This window comes from Alligator sinensis, unplaced genomic scaffold, assembly GCF_000455745.1.
Source record: "Alligator sinensis unplaced genomic scaffold, ASM45574v1 scaffold400_1, whole genome shotgun sequence".
Lineage (NCBI taxonomy): Eukaryota > Metazoa > Chordata > Crocodylia > Alligatoridae > Alligator > Alligator sinensis.
This window is the reverse complement of record NW_005841897.1, coordinates 309,052-332,969: the sequence shown is the minus strand read 5'-3', so window position 1 is coordinate 332,969 and position 23,918 is coordinate 309,052. Positions and strand designations below refer to the sequence as shown.

At 48.3% G+C, this 23,918-nt stretch overlaps 2 protein-coding genes across 2 annotated transcripts in view; one reads left to right on the top strand and one right to left on the bottom strand.

The window, feature by feature from the left end:
• Positions 1-1,467: 1,467 nt before the first annotated feature.
• On the bottom strand, positions 1,468-6,899 carry OTOP2 (otopetrin 2). Its single transcript, XM_025197512.1, has 6 exons — positions 6,518-6,899; positions 6,079-6,215; positions 5,306-5,364; positions 4,360-4,490; positions 2,934-3,820; positions 1,468-1,674 (listed from the first exon to the last, which is right to left on the bottom strand). The coding sequence occupies exons 1-6, from the start codon at positions 6,897-6,899 to the stop codon at positions 1,504-1,506; spliced, it is 1,767 nt and encodes a 588-aa protein (XP_025053297.1). The 3' UTR covers positions 1,468-1,503.
• A 5,240-nt stretch (positions 6,900-12,139) lies between these two features.
• The window catches only part of USH1G (USH1 protein network component sans), a 12,647-nt gene continuing 868 nt past the window's right edge, over positions 12,140-23,918 (top strand). Inside the window, exons 1-2 of the mRNA XM_025197511.1 lie at positions 12,140-12,435; positions 23,520-23,918. The exon at positions 23,520-23,918 is cut by the window's right edge and continues 868 nt beyond it. Of these exons, the coding sequence (XP_025053296.1) occupies positions 12,272-12,435; positions 23,520-23,918 (563 nt within the window). The 5' untranslated portion in view covers positions 12,140-12,271. The remainder of the gene's footprint in view (positions 12,436-23,519) is intronic.

The window sequence follows — 23,918 nt, the reverse complement described above, 5'->3', positions numbered from 1 at the left end:
ATTTGCCACTCCGTTTGATTAAGCATTGGAAGAAATTGCCAAGGGGAGTGGGAGATTCCTCATCTTCTAATTCCTGCAGACGTAGACTGGAGACCTTTCCAAAACAGGTACTTTATTCAGATCAAGTTGCTGGGATATGACACAAAGAAAATAGCTCAGCCTAATCAGAGCATATGATTTTCATTTATTCTTTCAAAGAATATGCAAAAATCACTGGGGAATGATTGTCAACTTTCATCACTGCTGCAATTTCCTTCTGTGGTACAATAATGTTTTGTTCTTTTGTAAATGCTTTGTCCGGAGAGAGAAACTAAGCTGTACCACATCGCATCATTTACTGATACCGGTCCCCCACACCTCACTCCCCGCCAAATGGAGCCCAGACTGTTTGAGCCTTGTTTCACCTTGTGCATACACATTGTAGCTCTGCGACCTGATGCACAGGCCTCACTGGGAGGCCTTGGCCCTCATCTAAGGTTCAGATTTGGTCTCTAGGATGCACTGGGTCTCAGGCTGCATTGTGTGGTGGAGTGAAGCCTTTAGTCATTCACTGTTACACTGAAAATCAATAAATATATTTATACAAAAAAGTTCATATATTAAAAAAATCATTACGCTATTAAAACTCCCCTCTTTCTCAGTCTCCTTATCATTAATCTTTGGATGTTCCAGCTCCTGAGCCCTGATTGAGGAAAGCACTTAAAAGCATGGGATTATGTGTGTCCCTATTCAGGGCAGCTTTTAATCACGTGCTAAACTCCTTGGACTTCAGCGGGAGTGCAGCTTCGTGTCTGTTCTGGGAAGAGGAAAGCTTTCAATCTGTTGGGGGTCTTTCTCAGCCAGCTGATCAGCAGCTGTAATATCTCATTGAAGGGCAAGGTGATGGTGATGGAGGGTGATATGGGGAGGCTGGCAGGACCCCAGTCAGTGACTGGGAAGATGCAAATGCTGATGGGATCCCAAGAGCTGTCAAGCTTTATCAGTTCAGTTTTCACGTGTGTGTACTTCATTCCTTCCCTTTAAAGCTGAACTCCCAGAGGCAAGACATTGTGCAATCTCCTTTAGTCTGCCTTATACACCTGAGTTATCTCACTGACCCAAATGGGTCATTTACTGCAAGCAGGATGTGGCCTGCATAAAGATGGGCTCTGATCCTATGAAGTTCTGAGGGTTGCCTGGGAGAACAGCATCACTGGCACTGAGGACACTTAGTAGGATCAATCCTGTGAGAAGAAAGGGAGTTCTCTTTTAACATATGGTAGGTAGAGTGCTCATGATTCCAGTTCATTAAAAGCCTTAAAACTTAAACCCAAGCACACACGCGCACGCACACATACACACACACAAGTATAAAAATAAAATCTGTCTTCTTGGATTATCCCTGCTGCAGGATCCTACGGCAGGAAATTCCAGCAAGTCCTGAACCACTGAGATCAGCCATGCAGACGTTCAGTCTTGGGGGTGGAAAAGGAGGCTCAAGAGAGCAGTTTCTCGTCTTCCCTTTTAGGACATGATGTAGACCTCCAGCAAGCTGGCGACTGCATGCATCCGATAGAAGATCCCGAAGGGCAAGCAGATGTCCACAATGGCAGACCACATGGACTGGCCATAGAATTCAAGCTCCTGCTTGTTGTCAAACTGAGGCCGGGCGCCAAACGCAGGCATTATCCAGAGCTGTATTGTAGGGAGAGAGAGCAAATAGGATGGTCTCGGTGTGAAAGGTGGGACATGGTAAGTAACTACAGCTGCTTCTGCTAAGGGACTTGAAGGGTGGAACAGACAGAAGGGGGAAGATGCATCTTCTATGTCCAGGACCATATCAGAGATGGCCCTTGCATCCATCCCATTGTCAGGGAAGCCTGTAGTCCTCCAGAAGGGAGAGTACTGGACATTAAAGCCTTGTTTTACTCCCCTCTGTGTACGGGTCCATCCCATTCTTTCCCCGCTGTGCATGCTAAATCCTGGACATAAGGTGATGTAGCTGTATTAGAGTGGCACTGAGTGTGTGCTAATACGTGTGCCTGACTTGGAGAACCGAAGACTGGCTCTGGGTCATGTGCATTATGATGGCTGCATCATCTCACGTCCCTTTTGTTGCAAGTGGGCAGATAGATGAGACCTGAAAGCAATGTTAATGGACCTTAAACACCCTTGATCATGTGCAAACATGGCTTGGTGTTTGGTGACTCTAAAGACTAATCTGTGCTTGGCTTGTTTGGAAGGAAACATGCCTCTTCCTCAGAGCTGCCCTATAAATCAAAGACAAGGGATGCTCAAACTACCCCCAAGTGCTTCCCCTGACAGCATGCAGGATGAAGGCATGACTATAAGACAAGGGAAGGCTTCTCAAAGAAGCTACTGCAGGCTCTGAGGTCTGTCAGTGGAGGTTGAGTGCAAGCTGACCTGGAGATGAAATGCCAGCCCCACTGAAGGCAATGGGATTTCTTTTCTACCACTGTCCTCACTACAAGTAACCTTCCATCTCTGTTTTAAATGCCTGCTACTGAATTTAATTTCTTTGGATATGTAAGAAGAGAAGTTAGATCAGGCTCTAGATGCATTTTCCTTGCATAGAAAAAGGAATGGTAAAGGGTTATTGCACTTAATGAAAAATATTGGACCTGACCTCCCCTCTCACTTGTACCAGTTGTACAAATTTTGGGGGTAAATTCTCTTCTGGCACAAATTGCAAAACCCTGCTCTAGGTTGGTGTATCTGTACCTAGCTATGCCGTTGGAATGCTTATTCCTATAGCATCTGTGAGTTCAGAACAGGTGAAGTGAGAGGCAGGTTGTGCTTATGTTTTTTTCCCCAAAGGAGATCCCAGAAACTTGCTAGTGTGCTTTGCTGCTAGGTACTAGAGCAAGTTTTCCTTAGACTACATGCTCTCTTCCCCCAAGGCAGAGAAAATCCCCATTCAGAAATGTACTTACAATTACATTGGACAGTAGCAGGAACAAGGAGATCTCCCTCAAGAATTTGCTCCTCCAGTTCACCTTTTTGGGTGTCCTTATGGACTGCACTTCATCAGAAGCTTGGATTGCTCCTGGGGTGGGGGGTGGGGTGGATCCTAGTACGCTGCCACCATCGGGGATCCGGAGGGATATAGTGTTGATGTTGACAAAGGTGAGTCCATATAAATCTTTCCGGTGGGAACTGGTTTTGTGTCTGTCTTCAGGGGGCTGCCGATGAAGGCCTTCGATGATGAAGATGTTCTGGAATGTATGCTGGGCGATCATCAGCAGCGAGTAGGTCAGGTTGAGGGCACTTTTGGTATCCCTTGAAGTGCTGGCCACAACAGCCACGATGGAGTAATAGGAGATGGCATACTGTCCTAGGGCTGCCCCCATTAATAAGGCCACATCCAAAGTTCTTGTTGGGTTCTTGTGACGGTCCATGTCTCTCTTGTCAAACCTGTAGACGATGGAGCCTCCAATGCAGACCGCAGACATCAGGCTTAGGCAGACTACGTTGAAGATGTAATACATGATGAGTGCTTGGTTCTTTATCTCCTCATCACTGTGGGTGTTCACTTGCACTTCATACACTATGAGAACCCCCAGCCCACTCACCAGTACGACGAGCCCCAAAACTATCCCCACAAAGAAGGTCCTTCTGAAAAGCCTGAACTTCAGGCGGTGGACAAGGTGGGCGTGATCGTCTATGAGGCGTCCAACATTCTTCCACATGACATACACCATGGCAGAGGCAAAGAGACTGTACTCTATATTGAAAGGGTACAACCAAAAATAGCCGTTCTGGAAGATCTCGCAGATTTGGGTTTTGCATTTACAGATATCTGCTGAGGAAGATTTTCCAGCTAGAATCAAAAAGACATAAACATGTTACAGTATTTTTGTAGAGCTCAAGCTTTAAGCAGGTGGCTCTGAAAAGCCTGGGCAGGCTCACTGAAATCCATGAGCAAAGGTAAAAGTAGATGTCATGACTTTTAAACATCAGACCAATTAAACTTGAGGTTACCTTTTGTTAAACATTAGACAACAACCCTCTCTTCCTCTCTCTGCCCATTTCCCATCCCTTCTTTTTTCTTTCTGTCCTGTCCCATTTCTTCCCCTCCTTTCCATTTTCCATTTTTCCCTGCATCCTTCCCTATTCATTTCAGTCCTGCTTCTTCAAATCCATTCCCCATTCTGATCCCTCCTAGGTGCAAACTGAGAAATAAATACCAAAGGCCAGATCATGATATTTCTGCTCAAACTAAATAGTACCTTAACTCTATGTGGTCTTTCTGCATTCATACATGAGTTACCACTCAGCATGAATAAAGGTGTGAGAGTGCTTTGTACCTCTGTGGCCTACACTTCAGGCCTTGGCAGCTTTTAATAACTGGCAAATTACCTTTCATAATCCATGTTCCCATTTGCTCAGTTGTGGAGTTGAATTTTGAGTGTGATTTATGCACAGACTCATCCGTTACTGCTGACATCCACACAGCCAGGTTCGTGGTCAAAGTCAGCATCAAGCCACACCTGTACAAGAGAAAGGAGATCCATGGTGTCAAGACTTGGCCTACTCCGGGCCTCAAAGTGCTCTTCAAACATTGGTGAATTGATTGTCGCTACCGTAAGGCAGGCACAGGTCATCACCCCTATTTTATATAGAGAGAAACTGGAGGAGAGCCAGTGATTGCTTGAGTTTACAGAGGAAGTTGCTGGAGAAAAGAAACCCAGGTTTCATGACTCCTGGTCTACTGCTCTAACCACTCCTTGTTGCTTTCCCTTTTCATACTGACTAGTAAGCTTTGATTAAGTCTTGATTCCTCTTGTTTCCAGCTCAGCCTTGTAGCAGGGAAGGCCTGGAAATCCGGTGGGCTAACGGGTCAGAGTTGGCCTGTCCAGAAAAGTGGATTCAGCCTTGCAAACGGAGAATGTGAAATGCATTGATTTGGTTTCTTGTTCTTTCAGCCTTTGGATCTTCCTGCTGCTCTGTGGTGCTTTGTCTTCCTTCTCTGGTGCCAGGGAGTCATTCAGGAATGCTTTAAAGTGCTATTCACTGGCTTTTTTAACTGTGCCTTTGGGCTACTTGTGGGGATCACTGCTAGATCCCAGAACACAAGCCACCAGTGCCTGAGCTAAGAGCCACAATTGTGAGAGGCTGATGTGCCCTGCTTTGATTTTGGCTATAGGGGGCCCTTACCGGGGAAGGAATACTGGTATGAGTGACAGGGAGATGGGCAGTAAAGTAGGTGCCTCTGACTGCAGCAGAGGCTGTGTGTTTGTGGCCGAGGGCTGGGGGGCGGTATACAGAAGTCTCCCCCCCACTCCCAGCTGGGCGAAGTACTTGCCTGGTGACATCCAGGTGCACTTGGACACAGTGTTTGGCGGAAATCCATAGAAAGTATGTCTGAAAAAGATATAAAGAATGATTTAAAAGGCTCCTCAAACCTGCCAGGCAATGGGTCTAGCCACTTCCCCACTTTTCATCTGGCGTATTATCCCTCCCACCCTTCTCCTCTGGCATCACTCCAGGTCCTTTTACTTCCTCAGTTGTTGTAGCTGCCCCATGTTCTCCGCTTGTGCTCTCACAGATCCTCCTCCTGCCTATGCCTGCTGTGGCACTACCTGCTTCCACTGTACCTCACTGCACATCATTTGCTCCTGTTTCCTCTGCTTTACTCCACAGCATTCATGGAGAATGGGGCTTCCCAACCTGGAAGTCAGATTTCCCTCCCTTCTGCCACTGACAATAAAAAACAGATGTCAGGGGGCATGGCCACCCCCTGCCCTTTCTGTATGGTTAATGGAAGAGACCAGCTAGATGAGAAGAGGATTTCAGGCAGGCAGTCCTGGCAGATGATAGCAATTTGTGCTATGGAAAGCATCTATGAGCCACTGACCCACAGCAAATCACGATTGTGTATTTATTTATAATAAGTGATCAAGTATGTTCTTGCAGATCGAGAAATGTATGTGAGCTGGCTGGGCCTTCCCTGGGAAGCTCAGTTCAGTCAAAGGGGGCACCTGAACTCCCTGGTCAGATAATAGCTGAGGACCCATTGGGACTCCCTGATGCATTGTACCAGGGCTCAGCCTGGCTTCTCCAGCATGCCCGGCTCACCTGGATGATCACAAAGATGGCCTGCACAACTGGGTAGATGATTTTGATGGCAATCTGGCAGTTCTCGAAGCTGGAGTAATACCCAATTTTAAACACATCCATCACAAGGCTGAAAATGGCAAACATGACCAGGCCTCCTGTGGAGGAATCAGAGGAAATCAGAGGTGCTGCGGCGCGCATGTGTTGGGTGTGGAGGCATGAATGTGTGCAAATAGGTGCTAGTACCAGTGGACAAAAGGAGGAAGAGACGCTGTTTTGCTATTTAGAGGTTGATGCCACCTTAGGATTCTCCTCTGAATAGTTCAGGTCTGATTTTTACCTGAATGGTAGAATCAGGCTGATGCATTCCCCATAGAGCACTTATGTTTGAGCTTCCACCATGGCCTCATTCAGTATCTGCCCTTCACCCAAAGACTTAGCACGAGGGGGTCTCCCTTACCTCTCAGCCAAACAGGCCCTGCATGGGAGTCCTTGTAGAGGATGGCATTCTGGCGTTTGGAAGTGCCAACAAGGTAGAAGAATATCCAGATAATGACGATCAGCATCATGACAGGCAGCAGAGAGAACACGTCATAGTCATGCACAGCGATCTTCTCAAAGGCCCCACTGCTCACTAGGGTGCAGGCTAATAGCACTAAATGGATAGCCAGCAGGATGGAGAACAAGCGCCCTCCTTTCTTCCAGACCTCCTTGGGCCTGGACGTGGAGGGAGACAGGTGAGGTTGATGGGACAAGGTGTCCTTGTCATCTTTGTGACCCAAGCTCACGATTGAGTCTTCATGTCCGATCTCACTGTCGTTTTGCACGGGATCCTCTGGCATGGTTCAACTAGTGCTGGAGGCAAGGGGTCGTGCTGTTGGGAGTAGAAACCTATGTTACAAAATCAGTGTGGCCTATGGCTGAGACAAAGGGGGTGGGGGAAGCTGGAGATACTCAAAGTAGAAGTCAGGGGAAGGCAGGAGAGCAAGAGATAAAGAGGGATGACTGCTGATATTTTTCCCCCCAAATTCCACCCCAGTCCAGATATTTATCAGATAAATACCTACTACAGCCATGTTTCTCTGAAGTAACTGTGCTAGTGTGAACTCATGGGATACTATTATGAGAGTCCCCTATAGAAGCCTGAAGAAGGTTCAGTATCATAGGAAGATGCAGCTACTAGAGGGAAATGAGAAGAAATTCCCCTGTCTCACTTTGTCCCATTCTGCTGCTATTCTTTCCCCGCAAGACTTCTGCGCTCTCAATGCCAGTTTATTTTTAATGGGGCTGCACTTCTCATTCAGGATACGTAGTCTGTTTCTGCAGTTGTTGGAATGCAAATTAGCATCCGTCTCCCTGCTACGGGAACGCCTTAGATTTTAACAGGTTTGTTTAAGAATGTGGAAAACACTTCATCAGTCACGTTTGGTCATTGATACCATTTTGGTTGTGCGTGCTGTTTTGCTGCCTTTGAAATGTCATGTTAATGCATGCTTAAGCATGTAGGAATGAATGTAATGTTAGTTGAACATGAAAATTAATTACACAGGTAGCACATGCCTAATAGACAATGTAACATGTTTATTGATGTAACCTGTCAGAAAGCACTGGGATGCAGGTAAGATCAAAGGTCTTGGGGCAAATGTTTGCATTTAAGCAGCAGCCTTGAAACCTGAAGACAAAATGCCATGCATGCTATGTGGCATGAAAAGAGACTAATTGAAGCAAGAAGCATGAGAACTCTTCAGGCTAGCACATCATGGTCCATACAGATGTATGCATTAAAAGAAACAAAGTCACTTAGGCATTTTTTCTAGCTTTCCAACTCATCCAGTGCATGTTGCTACTTGCCCTGGATCAGCTCAGTACTTCTGCATGAAATCATGAGTTTATCATAACCTAAACCTGAGGCGAACTATCCTCGAGAGCCAAACTAGCATGTAAAAAGCTAAAAACTGTTCCACCAACCTGCTTTCCCACTGGCAGCCTGAATCTCCGGTCTGTCTTGAGCTTCTCGGCAAAGTTCCTCTTCTCTCAAATCAAGTCAGCCAAGGAATTTATACCTGTTTGGACATCTTGATTTACACCATCTCTGGAACTGACAATGCTGCTTCATAAACTCAGTAAAGGTCACATGCTCCATTTTGTGCAATGGCTGATTTTAGGGAAGAAAGAGAGAGATGGGGAGATAAGAGTTATATGAGGAGAGGTGTGAACATGGCTGGGCATGACTTTGGCCACCCCACTAGGTCATGGGTTACAGGAGGAAAAGGTCTGTTAGCTCAAGTTCATCCCCCTGGAAAGGATGGTAGTTGTTTCTACCCAGCTATTACGACATATTAGATGCTAAAGGGATACTTCATTTGATCTCGGCTGCTGCTCATGGGCTGGACCCTCACCAGCTGTTGTGTTCCAGCCCATATTGCTCCACTCATCCAGGTGAAGCCTGACCCATCTGGACACATTTGTGAGAGAAAGAAAAGAACCCATCCTTATATCCTTTTGGTCTTGGGCCCTGCCTAGCTTCTCCCTGCTCTACTAGTGATTAGGGCAGCATAGTCACAGGACCGAGGAGAACAAGCTGTCCTCACTCACTTGGTCATGTGGCTCCAGGCAACCCTCTGTCCCAGTGGTTTTCAATCTTTTTTCATTTGCAGACCCTTAAAAAAAATTGGAATGGCGGTGTGGACCCCTTTGAATTGTAAGTGTGGGTACTCACATACTTTTGATTGACCATAGTCATCTTTACAGGCCCTTAGACATAGTCTGCGGACCCCCAGGGGTCTGTGGACCACAGGTTGAAAACCACGGCTCTGTTCAAATGCAGCCTCAGCCCTGCTGGGCTGGAATGACACCTTCCTCTTTGCCATCGCTTCATTTTCCGTTGCTGTCTTTCATCAAATGATAAGCTTCCCTACACCCCTGAAAGCTTCCCTATAGGAACTCTCGCGCATTTCCAAGTCATAGAGCCATTGCATTTCACTTCTGTAGCCAAATATTGGGCTCGCAGCTGCTCAGCCTAAGAACAAAGCTGGTCCTTAACAAATAAAGAGAAGTACGCAATGTGTTGGTGAGCAATCTCTTACAACAGACAGCTACCAGGTAAGAATGACCTCCCCTCCAGGTATCACTGAAATTTCATGTCTCCCTTGCAGCTTTCTTTGACTCAAATAAGGCTAATAGGGGCTGAAGAGGGTCCTCCCAGACCTATGTTCCTATCTCCTCTGTTTTCTTTCCTGCAACAATTTATTGGGGTTTGGATAGAGACTGAGCTATAGTCTGTGGATCTTCATTCCCTCCGTTACCAACAAATGCCCCTTTTCTCTGCAGTACGTTTGCACTGCAGTGTGGTATATAGACACCCAAGATAGCAGTACACAAGCTAGTGGGAGTACCAGAAACAGCCTGACTTTATGCTAAGGATAGGAAGACTCAGCTTAACCATGACTGTTTCCCCTTTGCTGCCCTATGTTGGCTGGGACGGGGGCTGTTTTGTCCCCTTTTGCCCTGCTTTTTGCAGTACCCTCAGCTAATTTTTTCATCCCCTCTGTATTTGTGTCTGTTAGTGCATTGCTTCCCAGCTCCCTCAATAGACAGAAATGGAAGAGTTAGAATTTTCTTCACTGAGTAGCAGGAACTTCAACTCTGGCATCACCTTTATAATCATAATGAGGAGGATAGTAATAATTATAGAATTAATACTTAAGTAATAGGGAGCTTGCATTACAGGGCGGCCTTTCATCCAAGAGGATCGTCAAAACAAACAGCTCATTATCAAATCACTTACCCTCTTAGGGCCAAATCTGGACAATGACATAAGTGGATACAATTCTGTTGATGTAAGTAGTTTCTACGTCTGAATTTGGCCTCATCTCTAGAAGACCTGTATGCTGCCTAGGGGACTTGGGGAGTAGTTGTCTTCATTGAGATCCATTGGTGTGACCTCAGCCTGTGTGAACAGAACCAAGCTTGCTTTAAGCCAGCTATCTTGGGTACAGCAAATTGTACCTGTGGTAGGACAGGTAAAAGCTTCTGTTTACAAAATCCTTTGAAGATGGGGTGGGCCAAGAGCCATTGCTTAATGCCATCTAGGGTGTCAACAGATGTCACATTTATCCTGGGAGAAACTATTTTATCCTGGGACAAAGTCCAATTGTACAGATGGTCATGTTTACTGTCCTGGGATAAACCCTAAAAACATGTCCTGGCTAGGAGGCCGTAACAGTTTATCCCAGTATGTCTGTACAGTTATCACAAGATTGCCTGATTAATCAATGGCAGCAAAGCAGTGCTACATTCAGCCACTAACCCTCGATTAGAAGGGTGATGTATGTATATCCAAAACCAGGATATTTTTGTTCTGGGACAAACACAGGTACAACTTATCCAGGGACAAATGCAACATCTGTTCCTAGCCTAACTCATATTATCCTTGCCCCCTTAGCTTCAGCATCTCTCTTGCTCTGTCCTTCCCGTCTCTGTATCCTCTTTTAAGTCCCTTTCTCCCTCTCTCCATCCCTCCTTTTCCCTTCCTCAGTATTACTTTGTCTTTCATCTCAGCCCTTTCCCATTCCCTCTTTTTGCTTTTCTCTTTTCTTCCATCTCTCCCCCACTCCCTGCCTTCTTGTCTGTGTGTCTTGTCCCCTGGCCCCAAATGCCACTGATCCACACCAAGCACAGTCCTGTTGACTTTGGTGGGGATTTGGCTACTGGTGCCTTTAAACGAACCCTTTTCCAACTCCCATAGCCCAGGTGCTCAGGGATCCCATGAAGCCTGAGAGAGCAACAGGAATTTTCTTGCACTTTATACTGCATGTCTCCCTTATGCGCTCCGGGAATGGGAGGCAAGGTGGAGTGCAATGCATTGGGGTACCCCCCGGCCAGACAGCAGAAAGGCTGGTTGTGGACTTGGTTTTCTTTGAACACCAGAGGGTGCCACAAGACTGTGAGAGCCAGAGAAGTATTAATCTCTGAGCTTCAAGGGAAAGCAGCAGGCAGTAGCGTTTCAAGGTGGAACTGCCCCAGCACTTAGGAGCATGTGGGAATGGGACAGTCCCCAGGTCAGTGCTGGATTTGTCAGTCTGCTGGTTTTTAACCTATGTCAAGAAAGCTGAGGCCAAATCACTTATAGGGCCCCAGGAGTCCTCAGATAACCACTTGGGATGCTCTGCTGGGCAGAGGCAGGGGACTGTGGAGCCCAGGCAGGCTCTGATGCTATATAGGTGCTCTATATTTGCCCCTGAGCTTGGTGGGAAGAGGCTGCTGTGGTGGGCTGGGGTTGCATGTGTAGCTCATGCAGGCAGGCCTCTTTGTGCACACATACATACCACTATTATGTCTTATTTTTACCACGAAAAAAACAGGCCAGAATCATCATCCTCAAAAATAGGCCAGAATCATTTTCAAGAGGAGACTGGATGGTCACCTCGCTGGGGTCGCTTGGCCCCAGTTGTCTTCCTGCCTAGAGCAGGGGGCTGGACCTGATGATCTGCAAGGTCCCTACCCTTCCCTTACAATCTATGAATCTGAAAAATAAGCACTAGAAAATGAATAAACGGCCTGAATTCTAGCCCAGGCATCACACTTTGGTCCCTGCAACTCCTGTCCCCCTGGAAATTGGGAGGGTCTCATGATGTCGGTGCAGTTTCTTTGCTTTTCCCTGGGTGCAAGTGGCAGCAAATGCCAGTCTTCGAGCATTGCACGGGCCCCGATGCTGACCTGTTGGCCCATATGCCGCCCCAGGCTCTCTGGCATTCAGGGTGCCGTGGTAGGTATATTGGAGGAGGACATGAGCCTGAGTTCAGTTAGCTTTTCCCCCCACCTACAAGGTTTGCTGAAGGAGCCTGAAGGGAGTTGCTGTGAGGGGCCATCGCTGCCCTGTCTCTGCCGTCCAGGAGTGGTCCAGGACTGTTCAGTGGAGCTCTCAATGAGCTTCAGGGGCTCAACTGTGTCTTCTGCTGCAAGGGGAGTGTGCGATGAGGCCTGAACAGGGAAGGAGGATGCTTAGGACCCAGGGGAAGCAGCTTCTCCTGCTTCATTTCAAGGAGATCCTCCCCTCCCTGCACAGGACTTCTCAGGTGTCGCTGCTCTGAGCTCTCTCCTCCTCCCTCACACCCGGCTTCCCTGGAGCTCCTGTGCAAGCCCATGCCCATCCTTTAAACCATCCCCAGTCACCTGCCTCCCTGATGAGCTCGCCAGGGGACTGCTGGGCACCATGAACGACCAGTACCACCGAGCCGCCCGGGACGGCTACCTGGACCTTCTAAAGGAGGCCACCAAGAAGGACCTCAACTCGCCCGACGAGGATGGCATGACCCCAACTCTCTGGGCCGCTTACCACGGCAATCTGGATGCTCTGCGGCTGATCGTAAGCAGAGGGTAAGTGCTGCTGCCTGCCCTGTGCTCTTCCCTGTGCTCTTCCCAGTGTTGAGTTTGCAGCCTGGTGAAATCCCATCTCCCCGCTCCTCACCCGGGTCAGGAAAGCTGTGGGTGCCGTGAGACTGATGGCCCTTGTCATGTGCGTGAGCCCGCCTCTTCCTTCCTCCCCTCGATGCTAACCATTTTGGAGCGAGTTGGTTTGTCTGATCCAGTCTGTGGGATTTCTAAGTTTACTCCTCCCTGAAACATGTAGGTGCCTGGAAAGGGGGAAGTCATCAATTAACCCTGCATGAAGTTGGGGGCAGTGTCGGCTCACACGTGGGGTGCTACACTTACCATGTGTCCTGATCAACCGTTCCTCAGGAACACCTAGACAAGTCCCCTTGGGTCACCTCCACCCCCTCCTAGGCTACCCCAGTCCTCAGCTACTTGCTAACTCAGCCAGTGCACTGCTGAATCTGCAACACAGCTGCAATCCCACGCCTCCCCGTCTGCCCCAATGCACCTGGCACCTGGTTTGCAAAGCTGCTGGGAATCCAGCATCCCACCACAGCATCCTCGTCCCAACCCTCCCCTGAGCAGGTGCTGGATCTAAGCAGGATTTGAATGCAGACCCACAGCAGTGAAAAGCTACTGCCTCAGGTCATGGCCTGGGTTGGAGCAAGGAGAAACTTTAGGCATCCAAGTCTTTTTCATAGCAGATGTCTTTTATCATAGTATTCCTAGTGATGGTTGCTTGTGGTTAATGCTGACCTCTTCCTCATTATTCTTAGTCTGAAAGGGGCATCTGTTGTAAAAGGGCCTGCAATTGCAAACCTGGGTGCAGGGAGCTGCGGGGATGGGGAAGAGGATTGCTTGTTAGAGTGGACTGTTGAAATGTGCTGCGGTAAAGGACAAAGAGGCCTTTCTTGGGGGAGTTTGTCAGTCATGGGAGGAGAGGCGGGGGAGTGGAGGAGCTGGGGAGGGAGAGATGACTACAGAGGAGGAAGCAATAGAATCACTGGTTCCCATTAACCAGCCCAGTCCTTTGCCTTCAGGCTTCGCTTCCTCTGGAGATCAATCCCAGGTCAACTGGAGGAAGGAAAAGCAGGAGTTTTCTGGGAAATGGGGTGTCTTAGTTGGGCTAAGGACCAGTTTTGTGATAAGGGTGTGGGAGAGAAGGGGTATCTTTTGCTTCAGAGGAGGATGCTCATTTAGGGAAGGAAGGATCAGGAGTGGTTCAGGGCCTCATACTAACCATAGACAGATGTGCTGAGCACAGATTGTATGCGTGGTCCCCAAGAGCACTGCTAACAAGCCTCCAGCCTGCCTGGGAATGGGTGTTCCCAGGGTCTAGATGGTTTGAGGTGCGAGTCCTCACGCAGGTCTCCTAAAGCACCTCTGTCCCAGACCTGAGATGCCTCTAACCCCAAGGCACTGCTCAGAGTTTTGCTAATACACCACAGTCCTGAGCTATATCCCAGGCCTCAATGGTCCTCAGACAGGTGCTGCTCAGTTTGATGGAGGGTCTGGGGAATGCAGCAAAGTGTGGAGTAGGTTTGGGAACGTACCTCCATTTTTTTCTGGGTGGATACGAGGCCAAATTCTTGCCCTCAGCACTGACTTCAGTGGGAGCTGCTGCTGGAGGAAAAATTTGATCTAGTTTTGCCAGCCCGTCTTTGTAGCAGGCTTACGACCTTTGGATGCAAGGTGTTGAATATGAACGTCAAACGATTTTCCCTCTGAGCAGTCAGTGCCTACGTCTCCCGGGCCAAAGTTGGTATGTGGTGGGTGACACTGGTGGGAGGTAACAGGGGTGTGTCTGCTCCACGGGACCTTGCCTACAGTGTTCAGGATCATTGAAGGGGTACATTTTCATTCTTGAAGAGCATGTGCTCTTTGCTGCAGTCCAAGGGGCTCCAGACACTATACTGATCTTGGCAACAATTAGAGACTTTGAATACCTAAGAAGAGATGCTTCAAGAGCCTGATTCTCTGAGGTGCTTTGTGAACAACAGGCTTCTTCCCTAGTGACTAATCAGTTCTGTAACTCTTAGCCGATTCCCTTTCCCTTTTCAGCGCTGCTCTCTTGAGGCCTGGTCCAGCTGCCGTTAAAGTCAATTGACTAAATGCCCTTTGACTTCCCCTCGGCTCTCCACCTTCAAGGCCTTTTCCAGAAGGCCAGTGATTAATGGAGAGAAGAGCAAAACATATTTTCATGTTGCTCTATTTCCCAGCTGCATCCACTACTGCCCTGTTTTTGGATTTGCACCCAGATCTGCCAAGGCACGTCACACATCTCCTGCTATGCCACTGCCAGATCCCGTGCCCATGATCTTCAGCCCGGACTAGCAACATCTCCTGACATCTCATTTCTGCCTCCCCACCTCTCAGGCACATTCGCCGATGCACCTCACAGTTCCCCCAACAGCTCACTTCCATCGCCCGCTGCCATTTTAATGCCAGATCTCCCCAGGGCCCTGACTTTCAGCCTGCCAGTCAGACAGATGCTGGGATTTCTGGAGAAGGGCCCCTTTTATAAATTCAAATTGGAATCAAAGGTCCCAGCACAAAACCCTCTTGTGCAGCTTGAATGGTGTCCAATTAACAGTGTAATCTATGTTTGCTGCTGACAGGGAAAATAGCACGGGGAAGAGCCGGTGCCCTTTTGGTGACTGATAGCATGAGCAAATCTTTTGTCAGTCTGGCTGTAGGATGTGTTTTCATCAAGGCAGTTGTCAGAAATGGATGACATATACTCAAATGCTTCGGTAAACCAGAGCAGAGTTCATAGAGACCACAGAGGTGGCCTTCTCACAACCTAGGTTAGTATGGTGGGGGGGGCAACATTTTTTGGCAAAGGTGCTACAAACTAAACCCCACGCCCTCTCTGAGTGCCCTCCAACCCCTTTCCTTGCCCTATCTGCAGCTGTGCTCCCTACTTCCTCCCTAATCGGCTGCGTGCCATACTGATATCAATGCTGATATCAAAGCTGAGCTGTATTTCTCCTTGCTCCACTCCCAAAGGTTGCTCTTCCTCCTAGCCCCGGAGGTCCATGACCAGGGTCTGGTGGTGAGTGCCTGTGTTAGCACATGTCGCTGCTGCTCGCAAGCTGGGAAGTGGGAAGCACACAGAGCCAAGCCAGAAAGTCACAGAGCTAGAGAGACAGATGATGCCAGAGAAGGGAGTGCACTTGTTAGCAGCATGGGCTTTTGGGCAGAGAAGGGAGTTTCTGAGCCCACAATTTATATGCAGGTGCCACTTATGGCCATGTGGGCTCAGTGATTGCTGTGGGGTTACCCCTGGGGACCTTGCAGCATGGTCAGTCATTCCCTTTTCTTCACCCTATTAAATATCATGAATCTTCTGCCTTGCCAGCTGTTCACTGATCACATGGAACGGAGGGCTCATAAAACGTGGTCAGTCTGGTCGTGAACTTACTCTTTAGCTTGGGCCCCATGGACCTGTCTGACACCATCATATTTTGTTAGTAATATATCTCCTATGGCCGGGTCTCCTTGAAGGGCAGCGAGGGGGTGTTTTACGGAGGCAGCACATGCGTGGCCATGTTCTAAGGCTCGGCATCTCAGCCATCTCCAGCCTTTTGACACGTCTCTGAGTCATGGTAAACCCTTGGATAGGATACATAGCCTGTCTACTAGCAGGAGCTGTGCAGATGGGGGTTGAATTAGGGTCTGAATCTATTTACTTTTATTGTAACAGGCATCAGCCTCTTCCATACCTGCTTTGCTCAACCATTATGACAGTCATCACTGGGGTGGGTGGCTTCATAGCCCGGATGAGGTCTTCAGGGTAGCTGGCCTGGTACAGTTTGAGGGAAAAGTATTTCCCTCTCTACTCAGGTCAGGGAAACCACTCTGGAGCCCAACAAGTGACAAGCTATAGCTGCAATAGTTCGGATACCTACAGACATTTATCTTAAGGGGACGTCAGGACATCACAGTAAGAGCCGATTTGGTTTTTTTGAACCCATAGGGTTCCCCTCCCCCCGAGAAACTGGAGAAATGTCACAAAAAATTGTTGACTTTGAAAGACTTCAAAATCGCACAAAAAGTGTGATGTTTTGCACTGGCATTTTTAACACAAACTTGAGGGAAATCCTGTTGTCAAAGAAGTAAAGTTTTTAATAACCACTTTGGGGGAGCACGTCAATAAAAAGGCAGTGAATATTTTCTTTTAAATGGGTTATCTTCGAACCCTTTTAAATGGAAACAGCATTGAAGTGTCAAAACCCTCCGTGAATATGTTCGCTTTCAGCCAGCCTAAGTCACATTTGAAAATGCGACTCAGATGACAAAGTCTCACTGGGCCGTTTGAAAATGTTATCCTTTGTCCTAATTAGCAAAAAAAAAGAGAAAAGAATGATAAGCAGTGTTCAAATGTCCCAAGACCTTTGGTTTTAAAGCAGTGTCTAGTGTCTGACCCTAGAGCAAGCAGAAATCTGAACTTTGGGGCAGTGTCACGCTTGCCTCCCATGGGAAGAGGGGAATTTAGGGGGACTAGTCAGGACTGGGGCATCAAGGGGCAGTGGCTACCCTTTGTCAGTGCTGGGTAAGCAGCCTGGAGTGATGGTACTGGCACACAGACAAGTCTGGTAAATGGTCTTCTCTTTGTGCCCAGTGAAGCAGATGCTGGAGATGAGCTGTTATGAAATGTCCTGGGGTGTGTGTGTGTGCATGCATGCATGGGACAGAGAGATGAGAAAGAGAAAAGAGGCAGGGGCTAAAGGAGAGAAGCTATTGGGAATAGGGTGTTTTTGGTTCTTCCTATTGCAGTTCAGGAGGTGGCTGGGTATGGCTGCTGGACAAGTTCAATGCTAGCAGAGCTGTGTCAGTGCCACGGCATGGATCCGTCAGGACACCCTGTTACATATTATAACTTGGTTAGGGTTTGCCTTTGCGGATGGGAGAAGACCACATTAAACATAAAAATGCATGTTAAGGGAACCCTGCTATGGGCTGAACTTTTTTCTGGGTTGCAATTTGGTTTCCTTAACAGGGTTATGAGACATTTCTGTCTACACAGGTGAAGCCAAGTACTGTGACACCATAGCTGAAGCACTGTCATGTGGGGACTTGCTGCTCTAATGCAGTAGCTTCAATAGTATTGATAGGCCTTGGACATATGCATGTCCGCTATCCCATCATTTGTCAGGTTCTTAATCTCTGCATCTCCTAGGGACCCAGGATCTTCTTCATGGACTGGGATGTCCTACAGGATATCTTCAGGACATTCAGGCATTGTAGAGGGATTCAGGAGACCTGGGCTATGGTCCTGGCTCTGCCACACACTGCTTGTGTGCCTTGGGCAATTCGTTTAACCTCTCTGCACTTCATTTTTCTCATCTGTAACCTGAGCAGAATAAATTTACCCACCTCCCAAGGGTGCTGGGAGAGATTACTTCATGCATGTGAGGTGGTCAGGTATCATGAGGATGGGAAGTGGAGAGAGGAGCTCCTGTAGATACGTGTGCAACGTGGGCAAGGCAAGGGAAGTTGCAGCTGTGAAGCCAAGATGGGGAGGGGGAGGAATAAACTGTCGGTGGGAATGACGGTGCTAGTCATTGCTATCAACAGCCGCCCTGAGTAACAGGCATCAGCTCAGCTCAGAGAAAAGGGATAATGAAGCAGTTTTATTGCCGCGAGGAGGGTCTGGGAGTCGGAGGAGCAGAGATTTCACAACCACCAGGGGTATGTGCCTCCCTCGGTGCTGCAGTTGGATGGATGGGAGAGGGGGACAGGGCTTATATAAAAAACCTTTTTCTTCCTCCTGAATGGGTTCTCATGAGGGAAAGGGACTCAATTAACATGACGGCTGGGAAACGGGAGGCAAATTGGCATTTAGAGCCACAGCTTCAGAGAGACAATCGTTCTTCTGTGTGAGAACGATGCCTTTATGAAGAAGGGTGGCTGTGTCGGGAACGGGGCCGGCGTCATCTTAATTGAGAGAGCAAAGGGCTGGGCAGGGGGACTGGCGAAGGGACAAGGACTTCTGCCTGACGGGGAGGAAAGCGGTTTGGAGGAGCTTTATAGAGGGGCTTTTCTGTGCCTATAGTGCTGGGACCACAGGAGTCCCAGGATCTCTTCTCGCCTCTGCCTGTAACTTGGCCTGTGTCACTTCACTTCCCTTACTGTCAAATGGGGCCAATAATGCCCTTTTGAGATTACTGGTCAAAGGGGCTGCGCTCTGCAGACAGATCACCAGGGTCGCGCACACTGTGCAAAGCTTATTTTGGCCCTGAAGAGCTGTGGTCCTGAGGGTGGGGGAGAAGAAGGCTCCTTATTTCAGTGGGACTCCTTGGGTGAGTCCTGGCTGGAGGGAGGGATCTGGCGTGATGAACCCCAAGTTAGCAGCCCTCATTGCTTGGCTGAGGGGTGTGGTGCCCTAGCTCATAGCCGAGGTTCTCTCCTTCACTTTGCCTTGCAGGGAATATGGGAATAGCATAATTCTCATCAACGTTTCTGGATTGACAAGAAAGGCGCCCACAGGTTTTCTGCAGAACAGGGGCAGCGACAGTACAAAACTTCCCTCACCGTCCTGCCCAGGGGTGCTTAGCCCACTTCAGGAGGGATCCTGCTGGAAATGACAGATCTAGTTCCAACCTAATGTCCTTTTTCACCTTCAGCCTCTTCGTTCAGCCTGATGTATAGGGAGCCAGCTAGCGGCTGTAGCAGCCACCTGCTAACACGTGGGATGAGGTCTCTTAATTGGTTTCACCTAAGCCACCGGCCAGCCTGGAGACGGCAATTGGTGCAGAAAGGGTCAAATTTTCAAAAGTGAGTTAGGAGCCTAAGTCCTATTTGAAAAAGAGGGCTAGGCACTAAGGAAATGATGCCCCTTTGACTTGTGATGGGTCATTGGTGCCTACTTTCCCAAGCTGCTTTTGCGAGTGGGTGTCGGGCTCCCAAGTCACTTCGGCATTTTTGCAGATTTGACCTTGCTCCCATCAGAATGGCTTTTCAGTGAAACAGATTCCCCTTCCTCCCCAAAATATTAGGTTTTGCTAGACATTGAAACCCTAAAAACTGTCAGCAGAAACGAGGGAAAAAAATTGCCCCTCCTCCAAATTGGGTATGGGAATAAAAATAATTTGCCAGCTAGCTCTTTGGAGCAACCTGTGCTCTTCCCACCCTGGACTAGATGAGAATGGGTAACAGAGAGGCAAAAGGATCCATATAATTTTCTGAGGTATTTGCTCCCTGCAAGGTTTTAATTTGCACAGTTTATCTCCAGCCCATTGTGGAGATAGCACCAGCAATTTGCCACCAGCGGCAGTCAGGGTTTGAGTACAGGGCTTCCTGGCTCCTTGCTCCTCAGCCCACTAGACCCAGGGCTGGATTAACCCTTTAGTGGGCCCATGGCAAACAAACTTGTGGGCCCCTACTTAATACTGTATATTTATATTACTTTTTCACTCAATAATTGTAATATGTAAAATAAGCACAACAGGGCCCCTTCTTCACTTAGGGCCCTAGGCATGTGCCTAGTTGGCCTATGTGTTAATCCGGCCATGACTAGACCTCACTGCCATGCGCTGGGAGTGCTCTGTGGTGAGACAGCATGCACTACGGCTGGGTGCTGCTCAGTGACTGGCGTTCACAAATAGCGACTAGTAACATCCCAGCCGCCTGCTGCACTACAGCTTTGGGAAAAGAAAGGCCTGGAGATGGGGTTAAGCCCTGGTCCAAGCCTCCCTTCAAATTTGGACAAAGCCCTGGATTTAATGCAGAGGAATGTAACATCTTATTCTAGATCCCAATTTCAAGAGCCCGAGGTTGACTCCAGTTGCACTGCAGAGCATTTTGCTCTCTCCAGGTTATTCAAAGGACTCATTATTATCCTTTTTGCAACATCCAGGATTATGACAGGCATTTTATGGGCTAGAAAGATACTTTCTGCACCTCAAAGAGCTTAGCAACTAAGGTCCCAGTCAATTTGAAGCAGTCAAGCCAGTCCACAGATTTCTAAGGGAGTTCTCATGAACTGCAAATGAAGGACACACGTCAGTGTTGGGGCCCTAATTATAGACAGGATGATGGGAGAAGCAGAGAGTAACAGACAGAAGGAGGGAAGGAGGCTGAGTGTCCCAGTGATGTGATGACAATGGGGCGACTCAGTGTTTGTGTATGTCCATGGAAGGGGGTTCAATTAATAGCCATTATTCTTGTTGACTCGCCACTTGAAAATTTTCTGAATCAGAAAAGTGCTTCACTATATAAATACTTATTACCTGCTATTAGAACATGGTCTCCATTTAGTGGACTGGCATTAAACATCTCATGTGCCATATCCTTGAGGCATGGTTTTGCCCTGAGAAGTGGCTCCTGACTAAGACCTGCCTGTGAACCCTCCTGTTTTTTTAAATTTCTCATCACCTGCTGACCAAATGCATCCTCTTTACAAGGACCTGTGCCTCTGATTTTTCCCATGTATTATTACTGCCTCCAGGAACCACCTATGGGGCCAAAAATAACCAGAGGTCTGGTCTTGTAATGTTTTGGGTCCTGGGTGGTGGCTCTGTGTTATTTCTGACAATAATCCCGAGATGGCTGGGTATTGTTTTGTTCCTTCCCAGGCAGTGGCCTACTGAGATAGCACAAAGAATATGGATGCATAATCCCAAATAGCAGCACCTGTGTGAGCCAAACACCAAGGCCTCACGAATACCTCCGCACAGTCCAAAGCATGTGTACCTGCGACATAGGATCAAATGCACCCAAAGACTAGCAGTTTTGTTCGGAACAGGAGTTTTGCTCTGGGTCCATTGCTAAGTCATGGTCCTACGTAACATGCTGGTCCATCACATCCTGCCCTCCAACTGACACATGCACAGATGTACATGCCCAATTCTGCCACACGTGTGTTCACTCTGGACAAACATCAACAAACGGCCGTTCACACACCTGTAAGCCCACTGCCAGCACCGGCAGTTATGGTTTCACCGGCTCTTTAATCCAACCCGATAAATAATTTACTCCTCTCTTGCAATTCATCAAATATTTATCTTCCCCATGAATTTCCCAGCCTGGATATGTCACTACGAGGGTAGAGGGAACTGGGTGGAGCTAGCAGGGGAGTTACCTGTTGCTGGAACTCAGCACTGCTATAGTACCTAGGAAGCTGGCAGCCCGGATGAGACCTCCCTTCACTTTTTACTATTAGGTGGACAGATGCCTGGTGTCTTGTGCTCTCCTTGCTATTCTTTTTTTCTCCAAGATCTTCCTGGATCTTTTTCTTGAAGCCTGGGGTTTCTGGGTGCAGAGGCTTTGCAGTATTGGACCCTGTGATTTTTGAGGTAGGAATGAGAAGACATTGCAAAGCCTTGTGGGTTAGGATTGGGTTTTTGCAAAAGCAGGGGCAACACTAGCCCAGGCTTCAGTGAGGAGACAGGCGTGGAGATTACAGAGCAAGACCTTGATCCAATGTAGCTTTAAGAAATGAAAAGAGAAGCTGTTGGGAATGGCGCGTGGGGGTTGCCTGCCTGCTCCTTTGGCAGCAGTCCCAGCCCCAGCCAGCAGCAGTGGTAAAAAAATGCACCCAGACATGAAGTTCACAGTGATCGCGGTCTTAGCCCCTTTGCACAAGTGTCATTGCCCTGTTTCAGTCACTCATAGCCAGGAAGCATTTCAGAAAGTGGGTATCAGAGTATTGCAGTCCCCTACTGTCCTGGTTGGAGTTGCCCTACAGCAGTGCTGCTTCCTGTCTTTGCTTCTTTGGGCACGTGATGAGCAAAAGAGGCTTGCTGTCAGATACTGATGCTGGGTGCATTTCATTGACTCATATACACAAGTGCATGGTTGGTGCCAGGATGGGCGTAACTGTCTCTCTCCTTTCAGCTGGTCACAAATACAGGGTGATATTAGGAGCTTGGCTATTCTCAAGTGCATTTTCTCCGGGACCAGATCCTGGCTTTCAGAGAGGCTGCGAAACTGGCCAGTCCCTTGGTGACTAGCAGTAGCCTCCTGGGACATCACTGCAGGTTGTGCTAATCACATTAGTTGAGTCTCTGGCCTGGAGGAGCGTGGAAACCTAATCTCCACTTTCTTTGAAACTGGATTCTTTGGATGTGCAAATACCAACTTGCTCTGAGCTGTGCAATTGAAAACCAAACTTGCTAAGGTGAAAAGAAATGAAGGTTCAGACCCAACAACCTTGGTCATAGTTTCATAGTTTCATAGTAGTTAGGGGTCAGAAGGGACCTAAATACATCATCTAGTCTGACCCCCCACCACTGGCCGGAGCACACGCTGGGATCACATGATCCCAGACAGGTGTTCATCCAACCTCTTTTTGAATTTACCCAAGGTAGGAGCAAGGACCACTTCCCTAGGAAGTTGGTCTTATTCACTGGAATGATGCTCCCAGTACAGAGGTGAGGCACCAAATTAGTTCATATACATGGGCAAAGGATGGCGAAAAGGATGGTGAAACAGTTGATGTGACTGAAGATGACTGCTTTGTGTGGTCTCCATTCCAGCATGATGGGACCCTGTGACAACATATACTGTAAAGGTGTGAGTAGAGTATGGGGGATTGCTTCATATAATATGAATACAGAGGGGCTTGAATCAAAGCCTAGAGGCTGAATATCATCAGATTCTGGGAACGTTTGAGGTGTGAATCTGTGCCTGAATTTTGCAAATGGCTTTTATTGTGGGCCCCACAAATATGCTGAAACCAACATCACCTCCCCTCACCAAGTCTGGGACATTTGAGAGCTGGCTCCCGTTTTGCACCTCAAGTCCTTGTCCACCTTGAAGAGACAATGGGGGGTTGCTGTGGCAGCCGGATCATGGCCTTTGGGTGCTGAATGCAGACAATAGGAATTGCCGTGGATTTGTGGGTTAAGCGCATGAGTTTGATGTGTGCAATGCCTCTCCAGAGGTCTTATGGGTTGTGATGCAGAGGCTGTAGTAAGGGGTGGGCTGCTTATATTGAGTGGAAGAAGAGTTTGTGGTATCTTCCTGCATGAATGTGCTATCTCCTTGCTCAGTAAACATCTCTTTAGACCCCCCATGTGACTGCATGGTAGGGCCAGCCAGACCCCCTGTGCACTAACTGTTTCTTCCAAATATTGCTTTAGGGGTGATCCAGACAAATGCGACATCTGGGGGAACACTCCTCTTCACTTAGCAGCAGCCAACGGCCATCTGAATTGCCTCTCATTCTTGATCTCTTTTGGGGCCAACATCTGGTGCCTAGACAATGACTACCATACGCCACTAGACATGGCTGCCATGAAGGGGCACATGGAGTGCGTGCGTTACCTGGACTCCATCGCTGCCAAGCAGAGCAGCCTCAACCCCAAGTTGGTGAGCAAGCTGAAGGATAAGGCCTTCCGAGATGCGGAGAAGAGGATCAAGGACTGCGTTAAGCTGCAGAAGAAGCACCATGAGCGGATGGAGAAGAGATACAAGAAGGAGATGTCTGACAACTCGGACACCATGAGCTTCTCCAGCTATTCGAGCAGTACCCTCAGCAG